This window comes from Moschus berezovskii, chromosome 9 (assembly GCF_049115385.1).
Source record: "Moschus berezovskii isolate FMDL1 chromosome 9, NW_MosBer_1.0, whole genome shotgun sequence".
Classification (NCBI taxonomy): domain Eukaryota; kingdom Metazoa; phylum Chordata; class Mammalia; order Artiodactyla; family Moschidae; genus Moschus; species Moschus berezovskii.
The window spans coordinates 86848498-86868772 of record NC_142468.1 but is presented as its reverse complement, the minus strand read 5'-3'; the positions used below and the strand labels follow the sequence as shown (position 1 = coordinate 86868772).

General features: G+C 40.9%; 2 protein-coding genes across 2 annotated transcripts in view; one reads left to right on the top strand and one right to left on the bottom strand.

Moving 5' to 3' along the window:
- PTGER2 (prostaglandin E receptor 2) overlaps positions 1-5734 on the top strand; it is a 207320-nt gene extending 201586 nt beyond the window's left edge. Inside the window, exon 2 of the mRNA XM_088839910.1 lies at positions 5626-5734. Within this exon, the coding sequence (XP_088696036.1) occupies positions 5626-5658 (33 nt within the window). The 3' untranslated portion in view covers positions 5659-5734. The remainder of the gene's footprint in view (positions 1-5625) is intronic.
- TXNDC16 (thioredoxin domain containing 16) overlaps positions 1-20275 on the bottom strand; it is a 92943-nt gene that overhangs the window by 60116 nt on the left and 12552 nt on the right. Inside the window, exons 6-7 of the mRNA XM_088839908.1 lie at positions 14611-14684; positions 13769-13843 (exon numbers count right to left, since the gene is read on the bottom strand). Coding sequence (XP_088696034.1) covers positions 13769-13843; positions 14611-14684 — 149 coding nt within the window. The remainder of the gene's footprint in view (positions 1-13768; positions 13844-14610; positions 14685-20275) is intronic.

Here is a 20275-nt window from a genome sequence, read left to right as displayed (position 1 = left end):
ACTATGGAGAACAGTGTGGAGATTCCTTAAAAAACTGGAAATAGAACTGCCACACGACCTAGCAATCCCACTTCTGGGCATACACACCGAGGAAACCAGAATTGAAAGAGACACATGTACTCCAATGTTCATCGCAGCACTGTTTATAATAGCCAGGACATGGAAGCAACCTAGGTGTCCATCTTCAGACGAATGGATAAAAAGCTGTGGTACATATACACAATGGAGTATTACTCAGCCATTAAAAAGAATATATTTGAATCAGTTCTAATGAGGTGGATGAAACTGGAGCCTATTATACCGAGTGAAGTAAGCCAGAAAGAAAAATACCAATACAGTATACTAATGCATGTATATGGAATTTAGAAAGATGGTAACAATAACCCTGTATACGAGACAGTAAAAGAGACACAGATGTATAGAATAGTCTTTTGGACTCTGTGGAAGAGGGCGAGGGTGGGATGGTTTGGGAGAATGGCATTGAAACACGTATATTATCATATGTGAAACGAATTGCCAGTCCAGGTTCCATGCATGATACAGGATGCTTGGAGCTGGTGCACTGGGATGACCCAGAGGGATGATATGGGGAGGGAGGTGGGAGGGGGTTTCAGGATGGGGAACGCATGTACACCCATGGCTGATTCATGTCAATGTATGGCAAAACCAATACAACATTGTAAAGTAATTAGCCTCCAATTAAAATAAATTTCAAAAAAAATAAAATGTTAATTCTTTAAAAAATAAACACCACTGCACATTAACACTTTTTATTAAAAATAACTAAAATTTTCAAAATGAAAGAAAAGTCTAATAAAAAGAGTGGCATTACTTTACACCTTTGCAAATCTCTATAACACTGAACTAAATAGAAGACAGGTCGATTCTCATATTTGCTTCTTTGTTCACTCTGTTATGCCACCACACACACAACATGCAGTCTTTAGAAAGTGCATTCATGAAAAAATGAAAGTGAAAAAGGCAAACATCTCAATATTATTATAAAAATATCATAACTTCAGGGGCACCCTGAAATGGCTGCCCTAAGTTACACTGCTTAAATATTTACCTATACATTACAGATTTCTTCCACTTTTTAAAAGAAATGTGAAACTTGAACTTCTGTAATTCCCAGGGCTCTTGTTTTATTTTTAAAAGAAATATTTACTGAGCACTACTCACTATTTCCTAGATATTTTCACATGTTTTCATTTAAATCTTCATGTGGCACTAGTGGTAAAGAACCCACCTGCCAATGCAGAAGATGTAAGAAATCAAAGTTTGATCCCTGGGTGGGGAAGATCACCTTGGGGAGGGCATGACAACCCACTCCAATATTCTTGCTTGGAGAATCCCATGGACAGAGGAACCTGGCGGGCTATGGTCCACAGGGTTACAAAGAGTAGGACATGACTGAAGCAACTTAGCGCATTTAAATCCTCAATGATATTCTTAGGAAATTTCTTGTTACACACACACACAGGAACACATATACAGACACACAGAGGAAAGAATCTCAGGGGTTAAGTAACATGCTCCAAGACATACCAGTAGTCACTGGTAGAGATTTTCAAACCCAGATATTTTCTGACACTTTGCCTGTAACTTTCTAAACTATGTTATTACTGACCCCTCATAAACAGTAGGACTTCCCTAGTGGCTCAGATGGTAAAGCATCTGCCTACAATGTGGGAGACCGGGTTCAATCCCTGGGTCAGGAAGATCTCCTGGAGAAGGAAATGGCAGCCCACTCCAGTATTCTTGCCTGGAAAACCCCATGGATGGAGGAACCTGGTAGGTTACAGTCCATGGGGTCGCAAAGAGTCAGACACGACTGAGCGACTTCACTTTCACTTTTCATAACTAGTAAACCAGGGGAAAAGAGAGGCAATTAATAAATAGCAAGAAAGTCTCAGTGGCAATCTGGGTTACTGGCTGCTTATACATTTTGGCTAGCAAGACCAGAATTACCCTCGAGTTACTTCAGAATCACTGGGAGGCACCATCTAGTGAATGTAATCGGACTGCCATGTAAATTCTCTGCTTGGGAATTACAGCCATCCATTTACCTTTACTGCTCTAGTAGCATTTTTTTTTTTTTTTTTTGCTTCAAAAATCAAACCTAGGAGTAGAAATCTAACCTTTTCCTCAAAGACTGGCAAGTATAAATTAATAAAAGCCAGTGTCTGGGGAGACACTTCGCACAAGTCAGGCATAGTACTAAGTATATCATAAGTAGTGGCAATGTATCAGTTTGGGACTGACTGACTCTCTTGTCTCGGAAATTCCCAGTTTTCTAAGTCTTCATGGTGAGCAAAGTTCAAGTCCCCTCATACAAGCTGATCATTTTGTAAATTTGCCTTTCCAGGTTCCCTGCTGCTAGGCTATATGGCCCAGAATCACTTGTCTGACATCCTAAACTGGGAGCCAGTGATGTACAGAATCAGGGACAGTGCAGAATTATTTCCAGAAGCAGTAGCAGCAAAAGTCAGCTTCAAAGGCAGGAATGACAACACTGCTAATGACAGCCACAGTGCCAGCAATGCAAGCTGTGGCATTTGATGGCCAGCAGAGATGCAGCAGTCCTCCTGAGACTAGCTCTGCGTCACGACTATAACTAATTCAGAGCCACATAAGTCTGAGTCCAGCTCTCCAACCCTTCTAGTGAGACTGATTCCCTATATCCTCTCCAAATTCTTTTCTGCTTAAGCCAGTCAGACCCAGATTTGGGGGTTTATTACTAAGAACACCCAGGCACACTCTTAGTCTTGCTTGCTTTTCATGGCAACCATCTGAGATCAGTACTATCATGAACTCCATTATGTAGAAAAGGTCATGGGACTTAAAGAGGTCATCTTGTCTAAAGTCCCAAAGCTTATTATTATTAAAGAGTCATTATCCACGAGGAAAGAGGAGGAGAAGGGGAGGATAGAGGATGAGATGGTTGGATGGCATCACCAGCTCTATGGACAAGAGTTTGAGTGAGCTCTGCGAGTTGGTGATGGACAGGGAGGCCTGGTGTGCTGCGGTCCACCAAGTCACAAAGAGTCAGACACGACTGAGTGACTGAGCAAGCGAGCGGTCCACGAGGTAATAACAACCAAAACTAATGACATTCCTGACCTCATGATCTCTGGGGTTATTCCCAATGGCTTCCCGACTTTAATATATTTTTAAATGTTAATTTCCAGAATATAGGGACACCTGGAGAAGGAAATGGCAACTCACTCCAGTGTTCTTGCCTGGAGAATCCCAGGGACGGGGGAGCCTGGTGGGCTGCTGTCTATGGGGTCGCACAGAGTCGGACACGACTGAAGTGATTTAGCAGCAGCAGAAGCAGGGATCTCTAGGATCCATTCCACGAGCTGGTGCTCCTTTACTTCCAGTTCCAAGGAGGAGAAATGGGTTAAAGGAAAAATCTGTCTTAGGATTTTCCTGCTCCAAAGACGTGATAAATCACCATGAGCCTGCTCTGACCTGGGGGCTCTTCCTGTCCCAGAAAGGCCTTCCTTTCCCTTGGCATACTCTTCCTGAGACTCTCCTAATACAACCACTAGGCACATAAACTATATGGTCAAGAAACCAGTGGGTGTCAGGAAAAAAAGGGTGGGGGGGAACTCAGGAGTCTACTCTACCCTGCTTTTAGAGCAGCAGGTTGCTCAGCCTTTTTTTCAGAAAAAAACCCACTTTTTATTATGTTCTGTCACTATTCAAATTCTAAAAAATCCAATAAAAAGGAACTGTTACCTTCTACTTTGCCTTTTACCAAAACCCCTAGGGCAAAATGAAGAAAAAGAGGGAGGAGGGAAAAGAGAGCAAAAGCACAGGAAGACAGACAGACAAGTTACTTTATCTAAATTAATTACAGTTGGCCAGTGGGTTCTGCATTCACAGATTCAGCCAACTGTAAATGGGAAGTATTCCAAAAAAATAATTCCAGAAAGTTCTAAAAAGTAAAACTTGAATTTGCCACTATTTATATATGACACCTATTTACACAGCATTCACACTGTATTAGGCTAAGTGATCTAGAGATGATTTAAAGTTTACAGGAAGGTGTGCATAGGTTACATGCTAATATGTAAGGGACTTGAGTATCGAGGATGCTGGTATGGGGGAGAGGGGGTCAGAAAGGGAAGGGGGTTAGGGGGTGCTGAAACCAGTCCCCCTCAAATACTGAGGGATAACTGTATATTACTCAAGGCAGATCCATATATAAAATGAAGTATCCCAAATACTTCATAAAGCATTTTCTAAATAATACAATTAAAAAAACAAACTGAAGCCAGTGAAATGTGAATTGAGAGAACAAGTAATAAAGTTCAAAAACATCAGGAAGGGACCAGCATGGTTCAGGAGTTTTACAGGAAGATACTTCCAGTAGGATCTTTCTCCAAAGCATCAGTCTTGGTCTTTTTGTCATATGTACATTCTCCTACGAGCTTACCACTTAAAAAATTCTTATCACCAGAAATAATCGTACAGGCTTATACCATAAGATTTCTGCTCCTCCAATTTTTAACAACCAAAAAGTGAAGCTTCCCAATTCATTCTTCCACCAATCCGATGTTTTCTGAACACATAACACATGTCATGCATGATGCCATGCTCTGGTAGAAGGACTGTGTATAAGAGGGCACACTCTGGGGATACAACCATTACTACCAAAACAGGATGCTTGTGGTGCCAGAGGTGGATGTGTGTTTACAATATTAGTCACTACCAAATTAACAAAGAGCTGGGAGGAATTCAAATCTAGGACAAGTAATTATTTTATCACAATTTCTCCCAGTATGTCACTATCAAATAGGAACCCAGGTGACAATACTGGAGAGGAACAAATCTGATAGAGATAAAGGATTTAACAATAGCTCAAAACCTATCAGGAAGGGACCAGCCTTGGCACAGCTCAGGAGTTTGAGAGGAAGACACCTCCTGTAGGATCTTTCCCCAGAGGCTCTATAGCAACATCACCTAAAGTCACAGTACCCAGGCTCTGCAGTAATGTGTTAAAAATAAAATGTTAGCAGAAATTATGATCGTTGAAAATAATTCCCATAATATTTGTAGTTATTACTGTCAGTAGTATATTCACCTTAAGGGGAAAGAAACCTTCCATTTGACTAAATATTGCCACAAGAATATCAATTACACATCTTAATAAAGAGTTAATGAGATTTAAGTGTTTCTTTACAGCACTAGACAATCTTTCCTTTTTGGATCATTTGATGATTTCCAGATGTCAACAATGACTAGTGGGGGAAATAGCCTTCATTAGCATTTAGACTCTTTACCATCTGAGCCACCAGGGAAGCCCACCTTTGAGATTACAGTGCCTCGTATATCTCTATCTGATTTGCCTCAGGAGTGTTACATAAGGTTTTCTCAATCAACAAATAAAGATTAATTGTTACTTAGTGAAATAACACTAAATATTATCTTTTTCTAAATATTACCTTTCTTAATGCCATCTTAAAGCTGGGAAGTGAAATCTTCCTTACAGTTACCAAACTTTTTGACTATGTATATTTTAGAAAATAGAGCTAAGAATTTTTAGACTCTAAATCAATAATCTTACCTCTATTTTAAATTTTATTTATTTTGCACATTTTAACACTTTTGTAGGACTCGAAAAGTATCGGAAAAGTTGAAGAGTGAAAAGTCTACCTCCAATTCTTTCTTCCCATCCTGGCTTTCCCATTCTATTTCCATAAACCAATCATCAGTTTCTTGTGAAACTTTGAAATATTTATACTAAATGCATACAAGAACTGAAAAGCCTCTTGATCAAAGTGAAAGAGGAGAGGGAAAAGCTAGCTTAAAACTCAACATGCAAAAAATGAAGATAATGGCATCCGGTCCTACTACTTCAAGGCAAATAGATGGGGAAACAATGGAAACAGTGACAGACTTTATTTTCTTAGGCTCCAAAATCACTGCAGATGGTGACCGCAGCCATGAAATCAAAAGATGCTTGCTCCTTGGAAGAAAAGCTATGACCAACCTAGACAGCATATTAAAAAGCAGAGACATTACCTTGCCAACAAAGGTCCATCTAGTCAAAGCTATGGCTTTTCCAGTAGTCATGTATGGATGTGAGAGCTGGACTATAAAGAAAACTGAGTTCCAAAGAATTGATGCTTATGAACTGTGGTATTGAAGACTCTTGATAGTCCCTTGGACTGCAAGGAGATCCAACCAGTCAATCCTAAAGGAAATCAGTCCTGAATATTCATTGGAAGGACTGATGCTGAAGCTGAAACTCCAATACTTTGGCTACCTGATGCAAAGAACTGACTCAGTAGAAAAGACCCTAATGCTGGGCAAGATTGAAGGCAGGAGGAGAAGGGGACGACAGAGGATGAGACGGCTGGATGGCATCACCAACTCAATGGACATGAGTTTGAGCAAGCTCCAGGAGTTGGTGAAGGACAGGGAAGCCTGGCATGCTGCAGTCCATGGGGTCTCAAAGAGTCGGACACGACTGAGCGACTGAACTGAACTGAAATGCATACATGCCATAAATATATATTATATATGCCTCTGTTAGAAGACTATTTCTCCTAGATTTCTCAGTGGTCCTGTACAGTCCAGCTCTCCTGAAGATGAAAACTGACAGGACACTAAGATGGAAAATGTCTCCTCTTAATCTTGTCTTCTTTTCTCTGGAGCCATCTGCTTCCATTCAAAGGTAATAAAATCTTTCTTATCTTCCCTGGAGCTACACTCTTGTATTTAGGGATAGAAACCTTTATCTCCCACCCCCAGCAATTCACTTAAATTCCAGAGAAAAAGATAAGTGCTCTATCTCTAGAAGGAAAAAGTAGATATGCCAGCTCCTATATAAGACATAAAATGCCTAGTAATAAATTTCACTGTCCAAGCATATACAAAGAAAAAATTATAACACTACTAGAGGATACAAAACTTGAATAAATGGAAACACATCTGGTTCTGGAATGGGAAGATTCATTCAAAGATGCCAAATATCCCTAAAATAACTTATAAATTTAATGTCAGTAGGATTTAGTCAAGGAGAAGAAACTGGACAATCCAATTTTAAATGTCACATGTAAATAGAATAAAAATATGATTCTAGAAAAAGAAATATGAAGAGACCTGGATCTTTCAGATGTGCTGTGCTTAGTCGCTCAGTCGTGTCCAGGATCTTTCAGACAGTATATTATAAAGCCTCAGTAATTAAAGTAACAGTAAAAAAAAAAAGGAAAAAAAAAAGATAGAATTAATGAAACAGAAAGTCCAAAGTAGGTCCAAATATATATGAGCGTTAAGTATAAAAAACGGCATCTTGAAAACTGAGGTTAATCTCAGTTCTGTTGGGATAACTATTTAACCACCAGATTACTATATAGCTAAATTCATTGCCCATACCATTCACCTAGTTAAATTCCAAACAAAGCAAAGATTTAAATGTAAAAATGAACCATTAAGACATTAAGAGAAGAAATACACCCACATAAATAGAATCTGATCTTTGACAAGGAGCAAAAGCAATTTAATGGAGAAAGGCTAGACTTTTCAAAAACGGGTGCTAAAGCAACTGGACATCCACGCCAGTAAGTGCACCTAGACACTGACTATACACCTTTCACAAAAAGTAACTCGAAATGGAGCAGAGACCTAAATGTAAGACATAGAAGAAAATCTTGGTGACCTTGGATTTGGCAATGAATTTTTAGATACAACCTAAAGCGTGATCCATGAAAAAAAAATTGTAATGTTGGATTTCATTATTATTAAAAATTTCTGCTCTACAAAAGACACTGTTAAGAGAATAAACAAACCACAGACTGGGAGAAAATATTTGCAAAACAGATATATATCTGATAAAGGACTTGCATCCAAAATATATAAAAGAACTCTTAAACTTAACAATGAGAAAAATAATTTACAATATGGGCAAAAGATCTGAGCAGACACCCCCACCAAAGAAAATATACAGATGTCAAATAAGCATATTAAAAGATATTCAATATCATATGTCCTTAGGAAGTTGTAAATTAAAATAAGATATCACTACACACCTAATAGAATAGCTACAGTTAAAAAAAAGAAAGACGAAAATTAGCAATACCAAATGTTGGTGGGGATATGTAGCAACAGGAACTCATTCAATGTAGGTGGTAATGTGACATGATACAGTTTTGAGATGGTTTGGCAGTTTTTTACAAACCAAATCGGTCTTAAAATATGATAGAGAAATCACACCCCAAAGATTTTACCCAAATGAGTTGAAAAACCACATCAATAGAGAAAACCTACACACGAGCTTTATAGCAACTTTAATGATAACTGCCACAACTTGGAAGCAAGCAAGATGTCCTTCAACAGGTGAAGAAATAAACAGTGATATATCCATACAATGGAATATTACTCAGCAATAAAAAAGAAATGAGCTACCAAGCCATGAAAAGACATGCAGGAATCTTAAACATACTGCTAATTATATGCAGCAGCCAATGTGAAAAGGGTAAATGCTGTATGATTCTGAAGCTGAGCCCCCTCTAAAATCAAGTCCCCCTGACAACTTTATGATTAACTTCTATATCCAAAACTGTATTCCCTTTCTTGTCCCCTCTGACCTCAACCCTGTGCTAACTGAAAAATAATCAACAGAGTCAGGTGACTAAAGCTGCTGTTGTCTACAACATTGTTAACATACTAAAATTGATGCCATGGATAACTTATCATTAACATACAGACTCAGGTTTTTTCTCCAGGGCAGGATGAGCTATCAGACCTCCCCTCCCTGGGGTCATGGTCCACCCAACCAGATGTTAGCAAACTGTAGGTATACTGACTTCTGAAACTACAACTAAGAAATGTCACAGAAATGTCACTAGACAATGAATAACCCCAGCTTCTCTGTTCTTCTCCCTCAGCTCCTAACTCAGAGAACACATTGGAGTGGACCTGAGGTTTGTCTCCCACTCACTTGCTCAGCGGCCTGCAATAAATCCTTACTTTGCTGCAGTCACTGTCAGAGCTTGGCTTTCTGTGAAACTCTGACACATGAGCCCTTTTTCTGGGTTACAGTTCCATCTAAATGACCCTCAAAAAGTCAAAACTATACAGTAAAACGATCAGAGGTTGGGGAGTGGCAGAGAAGGATAACTAAGGAGAGTACAGGGGATTTTTTAGGGCTGTGAAACTTACTGTTTGATAAATAACGATGGATACATGTCATTATACATTTGTCAAAACTCATAGAACTATACAACAAACAGTGAATCCTAATAAAAAGTATGCACTTTGGTTAATAATAATGTGTCAATACCAATTCATCAACTGTAACAAAGGTACCACAGCAATGTAATATGGTAACAGAGGAAACTGAGCACAGAGGAGAAATGAGGAATTCTCTGTACTGTCTGTTCAATTTTCTGTAATCCTAAAACTGCTCTAAAAAATAATCTGTTAAGCTTTTAAATGAATTCCTTTGTAACAAAAGCAAAAGGGAGACCTGGGTACGACTTAAAATCCAGAAGTCAAAAGAGAAAAGATAAATTTGACCTGATAATATTAAAAAAAAAAATAGGGAAATTCAAAAGATAAATGACAGGAAAATGTAGTTTCTATCTCCTTTATATACAGAAGGTACTTTGAAATTAATAAGAATGAAAGTTCAAAATGTGATAGAAAAATGTGCAAAAAATATCCAGCAACAAGTTCAGTTTCATTTCTATGAACAGTAAGCAACTGAAAAGAGTGCAAGAAAGGAACTGCGTGCCAGGAATTGGGTATTTCAAACTGATGTTTTTAGCACAAAGAAGTAAGATGATGGCTTAAGAGGCATTCTCTTTCCTTGTGGAGGAAAAAAAAAGTACAGCTCTGATATGGCATACTGTTTATTTAGCACGGTTCTTCAAGATTCTGAATATCATCACTGAAAATTTTTGTAAAATACTGTATTCCACATCATTTTTCTTATATTTTAAACAAAAATGAGGACATTGCCTCTTTGGAATTCTACTTTTCTGATATTTCTTTTTTCTGCCCAGTTTGTACTAGAATGCTCCCGAGATGACCTACATGTTGACAACGCTCCTCAGGAATGCAAATTCCTACAACTGCCTGCTTGAGACTCAGATAAGATGAGCATCTGACATTAAACGAGGATCATTTTTTCCTGTAAACTTGCCCTTCTTCTTTTGCCTATCTCAGATGGTGATCAGATCAGATTTGGGGTAGAGTGAGGAGGGAAGGAAGGAAAAAAAGAGATCAGGGATTATTCAAATTAATTTCTACCAAGTTCAGTTAATTTCACCTCTTAGAGAGGTTTCCTGAGAGTGCAATGGCAACCCATTCCAGTCTTCTTGCCTGGAAAATCCCATGGCGGAGGAGTCTGGTAGGCTGCAGTCCATGGGGTCGCGAAGAGTTGGACACGACTGAGCGACTTCACTTTCACTTTTCACTTTCATGCATTGCAGAAGGAAATGGCAACCCACTCCAGTGTTCTTGCCTGGAGAATCCCAGGGATGGCAGAGCCTGATGGGCTGCCATCTATGGGGTTGCACAGAGTCGGACACGACTGAAGCGACTTAGCAGCAGCAGCAGCAGAGGGCTTCCCTGGTGGCCTGGTGGTTAAGAATCCGCCTCGCAATGCAGAGGACATGGATTCGATCCCTGATTGGGGAACTAACAGTCCCATAGTCTGCGGGGCAACTAAGCCCATGCGCCTCAATTACTGAGCCTGCATACTCTGGAGCCTCTGTTCCATAACTAGAAAGTCTGTGCACCCCAACAAAAGATCCCACGGGACATAACAAAGACCCAACACAATCAAACAACCAAGTATTTCTTAAAACTTTCACCTCCTCACCATTAAAAAGAAACTTCCTCTTTGCTATTTTTATTTCCCTAGGTTCTACAATGGCCACACAATGGTGTCTACATGTGTGTGGATCCCATGGGCTTGTCTCTCACCCACCAGAGAGAGCTCTTAAGTGCTAATCTGATCACATCTCTTACTGACTACAACCTTCTGCTGAACAGTCAATTAGGACAAAGAGTCAAAGTAAAAGTCATAACCAAGCCTTTATTTACTCACTGCGACAGTGCAAGAGGCAAAAGGGGAGGAGAGACACCAACTCCACAACTCCATTCTCTTCCCCAACCACAGAACAGCTCCAGGCCAGAGCCACTGGGCGCAGGAGTCATCTCATTCCAAGGAGCCCCAAAGAGCTGGCTCCTATCTCTGATGTGAATGGGTTCCTTCCCTCTATGACGCCTGACGGACAAAGCCTGTAGCTGCCTGTGGTTGGGCCTGGAAGATCCCACAAGGATTGTGGCCCAGAGCTGGCCTCCTCACCCTTCACTGGCTACCCCAAAGCCTCAACTCCTTCTCATGGTAAACAAAGATCTCCTCCACTGACCCCATGCCAACTTCTCTGCTCCCACCTCCTGCTTTACATACATTTGAAACGCCAGTAAAAACTACCCTTTCCAAACTATCTTGACATCCCTGACTGGGTTCATAGTTCCCTCTGCTTCTTCCACCTTCCACCTTTCATTTCTTCACTGAGCAAACCCCTGTTTATCCTTTAAGACCCACCCCAAATGCTACCTTCCTTCAGGAAGGCTTCTTACCAATATGCATTCTAGACCCAAGGAAATATTCTCTACACTGTTGATGTTTAAGCCCTTACGAAGCTCTATTTCACTTACTATATAATATTTTCTGTTTATATATCTGTCTTTGCAACAAAATGCTGAATTCTTAGAGGACAGAACTGTATCTTATTCTGTTTTGCATCTCCAATGCCTTACAAGTATCTGGCACATAGCAGGACCCCAGGGAATACTCTATTTGTGGTATTAGTGTTCCATAAATCAGCCTTTGTACAGTAAAGGAACAGGACACCACAGCAGGATTAAATGACATAAGCCCCATAGGCTACCCAGTTCAGGTAATGGGGTCTCAAGCTTGGGCAGCCTCTCCACATCTACTACCCAATAGTTTCAAAACCACCTTTGTCTTGGAGCTAGCGTGAACCTGCTGCTCCAGAATTTGCTGTCAAACTTGTCAAAGACAACCTTAGTATCCCCTCCCCCATCCCTTAAAGAACCTTTCTCTGATTCTTCACCCTTATTTCTGGGTCAAAGATAGTTATTGGGTGTCCACTGTAAAAAGAGCATAAATGAGTAAGCTTCTTGAGAACTAATATATCTATGACTTGAATTTTCTGCTAAGCTTTTTATCACCCCCACTATCAAGATAGCCATCCCTTCTTTATCCTGGGACAGCCCAGGAGCTCTTTGGAATTCCTTCTTCAAAAGACCATCTCTTATCTCTTACAACTGGCTGTTCAGGCCACAGGCCTCAGGGTTCACGGTTAGCAGAGATTTCTAAAGGCTATTCACTAATATTAGTACTGGAACATGTGATAACCACAACTTTTCACCTTTGAAGTTGAGAATGTCCTGTAACTTAACTTTCGTCCAGGGCTTCCCTGATGGCTCAGCAGGTAAAGAATCTGCTTGCAGTGCAGGAGACACAGGAGATGTGAATTCGATTCCTGGGTTGGGAAGATCTCCTGGAGAAGGCAATGGCAACCCACTCCAGTATTCTTGCCTGGAAAATCCCATGGACAGCAGAGCTTGGTGGGCTACAGTCCACAGGGTCACAAAAAGTCAGACATGACTGAACGACTAACACTAATTTTCACCCAAAGTCTCATTTTTGTGAGAATCAGGTAGAAGAGAAGGAAGATGGGAGCCACACAGAAAACAAGATACTCAATGTCAGAAAAGGTCTCAGTGGCAAAAGAACCACAGTAAACGTTAAATTGAAAAAGTCCATGCAAAGTCATGTCCTGAAAAGTCGTAGCTGTTAGCTCTGTCACCAAAGATATTACTGCTTCATATGAGAAGGAATGGACTCCAGGTGAGTCTGAATCCCAGGCCTAATAATTCCATGCTGCTGCTGCTGCTAAGTCGCTTCAGTCGTGTCCGACTCTGTGCAACTCCATAGATGGCAGCGCACCAGGCTCCGCCGTCCCTGGGATTCTCCAGGCAAGAGTACTCGAGTGGGGTGCCATTGCCTTCTCCAAATGATTCCATGCTAGGAGAATTAAATTAGATTCACTCCCTCAATAAACATTCAATATGTGCTGATTATATCTGAAATGTTTCTGTACTTACTGAGCAGGCACAGAGCTACAGACTCCAGAAAAAAATCAGGCAGGGGTAAAAAGGAGGCTAGACACTTCAAAAACCCTAGTGGGAACAGCAAAGATGAGCTTCTGACCTGGTAAAATCCTCACTCCAGAGACAGAATCAAAGGCAAGAGCAATAGTATGACCCATGTAGCCATGTTGTACCATTTCCTACTTTTATGCAGAATATTTCCATGTTTCTGTATACTTTGCCATTCAAGAAATTATAGATACCCTACACAGGAAAACAGGCTTCCCTTGTGGCTCAGCTGATAAAGAATCTGCCTGCAGTGAGGGAGTCCTGGGCTTGATCCCTGGGTTGGGAAGATCCTCTGGAGAAGGGAAAGGCTTCAGTATCCTAGCCTGGAGAATTCCATGGACTGTTTAGTCCATGGGGTTGCAAAGAGTCAGAAAAGACTGAGCAACTTTCACTTCACTACGTGGGAAAACAGACAAGCAATATGTATAAAACTGATGCTTACAAATATAATGTTAAGGCCCTAAAGTATTACAATGGATTGCGATTGGCTAAAATGAAATCAATAGATAAATAACAAATGAGTAAGTGAACAAGTGCCCCCTGAACTTACAAGAGAACGTGAGCAACGATAGCATCCACGTCAAACAAGGTATCCGTTGGGAATTCTCTCAGCGGTATGTTGCCCCTGTAAAGCAGCACAGAAAGATTTCCTTAGCATTCAGTTCATTTGTGGCTGTAACATACTGACTGGAAGTTTGGTGATATTAGAACCTGTGTCTTATCCACTATCCGATGCACCGATCAGAGCACAAATACTCAAATACTGACCTTGAAAAGCTTAGGCTCTGCAGTTAGCAAAAAGACTGGGAAAAAACCTGAGTCCCAGCAAGGCTTCCTCCCAGCCTCCCTGTCTCACAGCATACACAGATGCCCCAAATGGGATGGGAAGGAGACAAGCAGAAGAGACAAAGAAGGGTCCTTAGCAGTAGGTCCCGGAGGAGAAAGGACCTCTCCCTACTTCCTAGGCCAAATCCCAAGAGTTTGTTGACTCAGATTAGCAGACCCCAGTATAGAGAAATCTATAACCTGGAAATCTGTAGATCCCTCAAAATTAAAGTAGTAAGACATTTATTTCACACCTGACCTGACTTATCTACTTAGAATATTAAATATGCTAAGTGCTTACTTACCAGGCATTTGCAGTCAAAGCTCATATAAGATTCTCATATAATATCCAAAACAACCCTGACAGTTAAGTATCATTCTTCTCAACCTACAGATTAGGAAGCCAAAGTGGAGGTAACAAATCCATTACTTAGACTTTTTTGCTAAGCTTCATATGATCCCCACTACACAGAGCTTCCTTCTGGCTTCGTGACATTTTGTATACTTGAATATTTTAGAGGTATAGCTTTATATTTATCCATCCCAGTGGAAAAAAAACTAGTTTACCTGAATAAATATGCTTTCATCAAATCCTTTTCACTTCCACAGTATCTCGATGTTTCTTCTGTGATACAATTAACCTTTAAAAGATTATATTTAATGCTTAAGAGTATAGAGCAAATGGCAGAGTTTCTTGGGTTAGGGAAACATTGCAGTGTATCTCCACAGCACATCTCTTATTTTACTTTTTCTCTTATTTGTACACTATAACTGCTCACTTATTCAAGTGCTTGAGGTGACCCAGAGAAAGGTTCCTATACCAAAGAGTTATATTTAATCATACATAATTCAATTCAATCTTATGAAGGAAGTAGGAGGTGATGACGTAGAAAGGGAAGCAAACAATAAAGGCAAGACAAAAAAAATCATGGGCAAAAGCCAGGAAACAGAGAAGTGAATGGTAAGTTGGAACCATGGAAGTATCTCAGTAGCTGGAACACAGGAATGACAGATATTGCTGGTTCCCCTCCCCAAATCCATCCCACTCTTTTTGCTTCACTAACAGACTGTCACTAATAGCAAGTACCCCCATTAAAAGACTTTTCCAGACTCCCCCAACGGCTAAGAATAGCTAAATAATGTTAGGAGAAGTCACAGGCTTGGAATTCCTAGAAGGGTCTTAAAGGGGGGTTGTCTGATACTCATGCTCTTCCCACTGCTTGCTGACAAAGGAAAAAAACTAACGAGACAGGCAGGCACCAGCAGTCATCATGGGCCATAAGGCATCCTTAAAGGAGAAACCCTTGCTAAGGATGGTGCAACAGAAAGAACAAGTCTGAGTCCCTGATGATTTCAAAGCAGCCACAACACTCTTGATAGGTACAATGTGAAAAATATGAGGACGATCCTGGCAGCAACATGCAGAGGAAATGAACGGCATGAGAGCACAAAGGAAAGGAAGCCAGCTGACAGAATATCACATCAGTACAGGTCAAAGCTTCCCTCGCAGCTCAGTCGGTAAAGAATCTGCCTGCAATGCAGGAGACCTGGGTTCGATTCCTGAGTCAGGAAGATCCTCTGGAGAAGGAAATGGCAACCCACTCCAGTATTCTTGCCTGGAGAATTCCACAGAGGAGCCCGGCAGGCTACAGTGCATGGGGTTGCAAGAGTCAGATACAACTTAGAGACTAAACCACCACAACCACAAGTCAAGAAGGGCTTCCCTGGTGGCTCAGACAGTAAAGAATCCACCTGAAATGTGGGAGACTGGGTTGGATCCCTGGGTCAGGAAGATCCCTTGAGGAGGGCATGGCAACCCACCCCAGTATTCATGTCTGGAGAATCCCATGGACAGAGGAGCCTGGCAGGCTACAGTCCACAGGGTTGCAAGGAGTGGGACACCACTGCGCGACTAACACTTTCACTTTCACAGGTCAAGGATGACGGGGGCCTGAAGTAAAGCAGAAAAGGACAGAAGAGATTCAGGAGACTTTTCACAAATACAGAAAGTAAAACCAAGAAGACTGAGTGTATAATATGCAGCACAGGACATAGAGGGGAAGGAAAGAGAGAGAATGAAGAGACTGTCAGACAGGGCAAGTGGGTTGCCTGCAACATAACTCACCAAAACTAAGGTTGGAAGAACAGTTAGTATTTTGTTTCGGATTTTGTTAAATTTGCATTTTTTTTAATGGATTTTTTTGTTTGTTTTTGGTTTTTGTTTTCAGGTTAACTTTAATGGAGTTTGAGGAAGGACAGTGACAAGTGGAAAAGCTACATTTGTTTTATTTTTCAAACAGCTGCTAAAAGAGAACTGATACCCAGAAAAAATATGAGGAACAGAGAACCAGAATTAAAAGTCAGATAGTATGATAGCATGATAACAGATTTGTCCCTACATTCACTCAAAACACATTTGAACACCTATCATGTTAGTCACTATTCTCTTCATTGGGAGCACAGTTAGGGTCCAAATTAAAATCTTTCTCTTTAGAACTCATATTCTAAAAGCAGAGATAGACCATTTAAAAGCTAAATAATATGTAATGTTAAGTACTATGAAGGAAAAAAAAACTTACTATGGGGATAGTGTATGACAAGACATTTTAGGTAAGAAGGCTTACCTTCATCAAAGAAGGCCTCTCTGAGGAGGTAACATGTGAACAAAGAACTGAAGTAACGGAGTGATGCATGCAAATAAATAAATAAGTGGAAGAGATGAGGGGGAACTACCTGCAAAGGCCTTATGGAAATACACATCTACCAGGTTCAAGTAACAAAAAGACAACTAGCAAGTGTCAGGGACCAACTGAGGAAGGTGGAGGAACAGAAGTGAGAAAACAGGAAGTCAGTATCCAAAGAGGAGTTTCGATTTTAACACAGCTGTAATGGGAAGCCCTTCTGAGATCTGATACATCTGCTTACAAGTGGAGAAGGGTTTGGTGAGACAAAAGTGAAAGGAGAAAGGCCAAATAGGCAGCTGTTGTGGTTTCCCAGAGAAGTGAGGATGTTTGGACAAGATACTGGAAATGAAGATACCGGAAGTGGTCAAGTATGCATGGTTTTGATAGAACCTGAGTGAAAGTCTCTCAGTCGTGTCCGACTCTTTGCAAACCTATGGACTGTACAGTCCATGGGGGTTCTCCAGCCCAGAATACTGGAATGGGCAGCCTTTCCCTTCTCTAGGGGATCTTCCCAACACAGGGATTGAACTCAGGTCTCTCTCATTGCAGGCAGATTCTCTACCAGCTGAGCCACAAGGGAAGCCTAAAAATATGGGAGTGGATAGCCTATCCCTTGTCCAGCGGATCTTCCTGACCCAGGAATTGAACCGGGGTCTCCTGCATTGCAGGTGGATTCTTTACCAGTTGAGCTACCAAGGAAATAGAACCTGAAGGACTCATTAATGGATTGGTTATGATAGAAAAAAGATGACCCAAAGGTTTTTTGCTTTTAAATCTATATTGATAAAGTAATATAGTCACACCAGCTTTCTTTTGGTTATTATTTGCATGATATAGTATTTTTCCTTCATTTACTTTGAGAGTTTCTAAAGCCTTGAAGATGCATTTCTAAATATCTTACAATTGGGTTTGGTTATTGTTCCCAGCCTGACAATCATTTTCTTAACTGGAACATTTAGTCCATTTATAATTTAGTGTTTTCTTCATCTACATCTGCCTAAAGAAATCTTAACTTTTGAAGACAATCTCAAAATGCTACTTTTTGTGAAGTCTTTCCCAATACCATAACATGACGTCCACTTCGATAATCATGTAAGATTTCTTTCTTTTAAAGCTCTACAGCATTATATTTGTACCTCTTATAATGACCAAGTTCTGCCAGTTATTAAAATGGTCTTCAGGAATTCTCTGGCAGTACAGTGGTTGGGACTCCAAGCTTTCACTGCTAAGGGCCCAGATTCAATCCTTGGTCAGGGAGCTAAGATTCCCAAAGGTGTGCAGCGTAACCAAAAAAAAAAAAGGTCTGTGAATGCGTTTTGGATATCTACTCTCCAAAGAGAAAGTCTGGGATCTTAGTCATTTTTCTATCTTGAGAAATGGAGTATTTCCTGCCATATCAGGAAACAAAGGATGTCACGGTCATTAGCGACTGCAGCCACACCGAAGGTGAGCCCTGAGAAAACTCAGGATGCGAAAAATACAGGATACTGGCACCAGACAGCTGAGGTACATATCAAAGGAATGATCTCAGTGAGCCCAGACTCTTGCATATCCCCATACACAGAAAAGCACTAAATTCCTTAACTTGAGATATCTGACTTTCCTTTAATTAACAGCGATCAATTTTGACATTTGGACTACCTGCCCTTTCTTGCAAAACTTCTACAAAATCTGATTTCCCCTATCACCTCCTCAGAGCTATTCTCTCAGGGTTACTTGAGGTGCTGGCTCCTGCGTTTTAAGTCCTAAAAATTCCCTCCTAAGAAAATAACTCAACTTTTAGGTTTTGAATATTTTTTAAGTCTACAATCCAATAAGAGACTAAATAATAGTAAGCTCGTTTCAATCTCATAAACAGTACTGAGTATCTATTACGTACCAGGGACTGAGCTAGGTACTCGAGGTCTAGGTCTATCTTTTTCAAGATAGTCTATCTCTTTCACCATAGTTTCCCTCCCACATAACTTAAAGTCCTCAACTGTAAAAGCTTTACAAACTGTTAGTTCATAAAGGTAATCTTTAGGCATGAACCTTCATATTCTACTCCAGTTAGCAGACACATAGTTACTAGTCATTAGTTTATTGACTGCTAGATAAACAGTATGATTATCCCTTTCGAGTGTCATACCAACCTAGTATTTTGTTTCTAAATCTCAATTTTTATTCAAAGCTTGAACGCCATTATCATCTAGAGTATAAAATGGTTCACAGTTAATCGAGATCCTGAGACCTCTATACAAAGAGAACTGACATTTTAAAAAAAAGATTTTTTTTTAAGGTATATACACGCATGCTTAGTCACTTAGTTGTGTCCACTTCTTTGTGATCTTTGGACTATAGCCCATCAGGCTTTTCTGTCCACAGGATTTTTCAGGCAAGAATATTGCAGTGGGTTGCCATTTCCTTCTCCAAGGAATATAACTATGATATAAGAAGAAATATATATTTGGTCTCTACCCCTTGTTCCTGACACAAGAGTTCCTGGTGGTGGTTATGGTGGTTTAGTTGCTAAGTCATGTCTGATGTTTGCAACCCCAGAGACTGTATCCCACCAGGCTCCTCTGTCCATGGGATTTCCCAGGCAAAAATACTGGTGTGAACTGCCATTTCCCCCTCCAGGGGATGTTCTTGACCCAGGGATCAAACCCAGGTCTCCTGCACTGCAGCGGTCTCCTGCACTGTAGGCATATTCTTTACTGACTGAGCCACTAGGGAAGCACCTAAAACCCTGGAATTTCCTGAATGATGGAGTGGTAGGAGTATCTTTTGTTCTAATATTTGGTCTTTTAACCCCAAATATCGGAGAAGGCAATGGCAAGCCACTCCAGTACTATTGCCTAGAAAATCCCATGGATGGAGCAGCCTGGTAGGCTGCAGTCCGTGGGGTCGCTAAGGGTCGGACACGACTGAGCGACTTCACTTTCACTTTTCACTTTCCACTTTCACACACTGGAGAAGGAAATGGCAACCCACTCCAGTGTTCTTGCCTGGAGAATCCCAGGGACGGGGGAGCCTGGTGGGCTTCCGTCTATGGGGTCACACAGAGTCGGACACGACTGAAGTGACTTAGCAGCAGCAGCAGCAGCAACCCCAAATATAAGAGTTTCTAAAACCCTTGGAATCTCTGGTAGTGATAAGAGTGTCTGTCTGTATGCAAATGAAATGACTGGCAGTTGGGGCCCCTAGATAGCTTCAGGAAGGGGGCTGGTTGCCAGCAAAAGGCAAGATTAGAGAGTGGTAACTTTCAGCCCCACTTCCCAGCTCCTGCACTTGAGACTCTTCCAGATCTTGCCCATGTATTTCTTCCACCGTTCCTGAGATATCCTTTATAAGAAGCCAGTAACAGTTAAGTCTTTCCCTGAGTTCTGTGAGTCACTGTAGCCAATTATGGACCCTGAGGAGGGGGTTGTGAGAACCCCCATCTGTAGCCAAGTTCTACAGAAGTCAAAGGAAACCTGGGGATGTTCTCACTCCCTGTGACTGGAATCTGAAGTGAGAGCAATCTCACAGTACTGTACCCTTCCCCTGAGGGGTCTGTTCTAACGCTG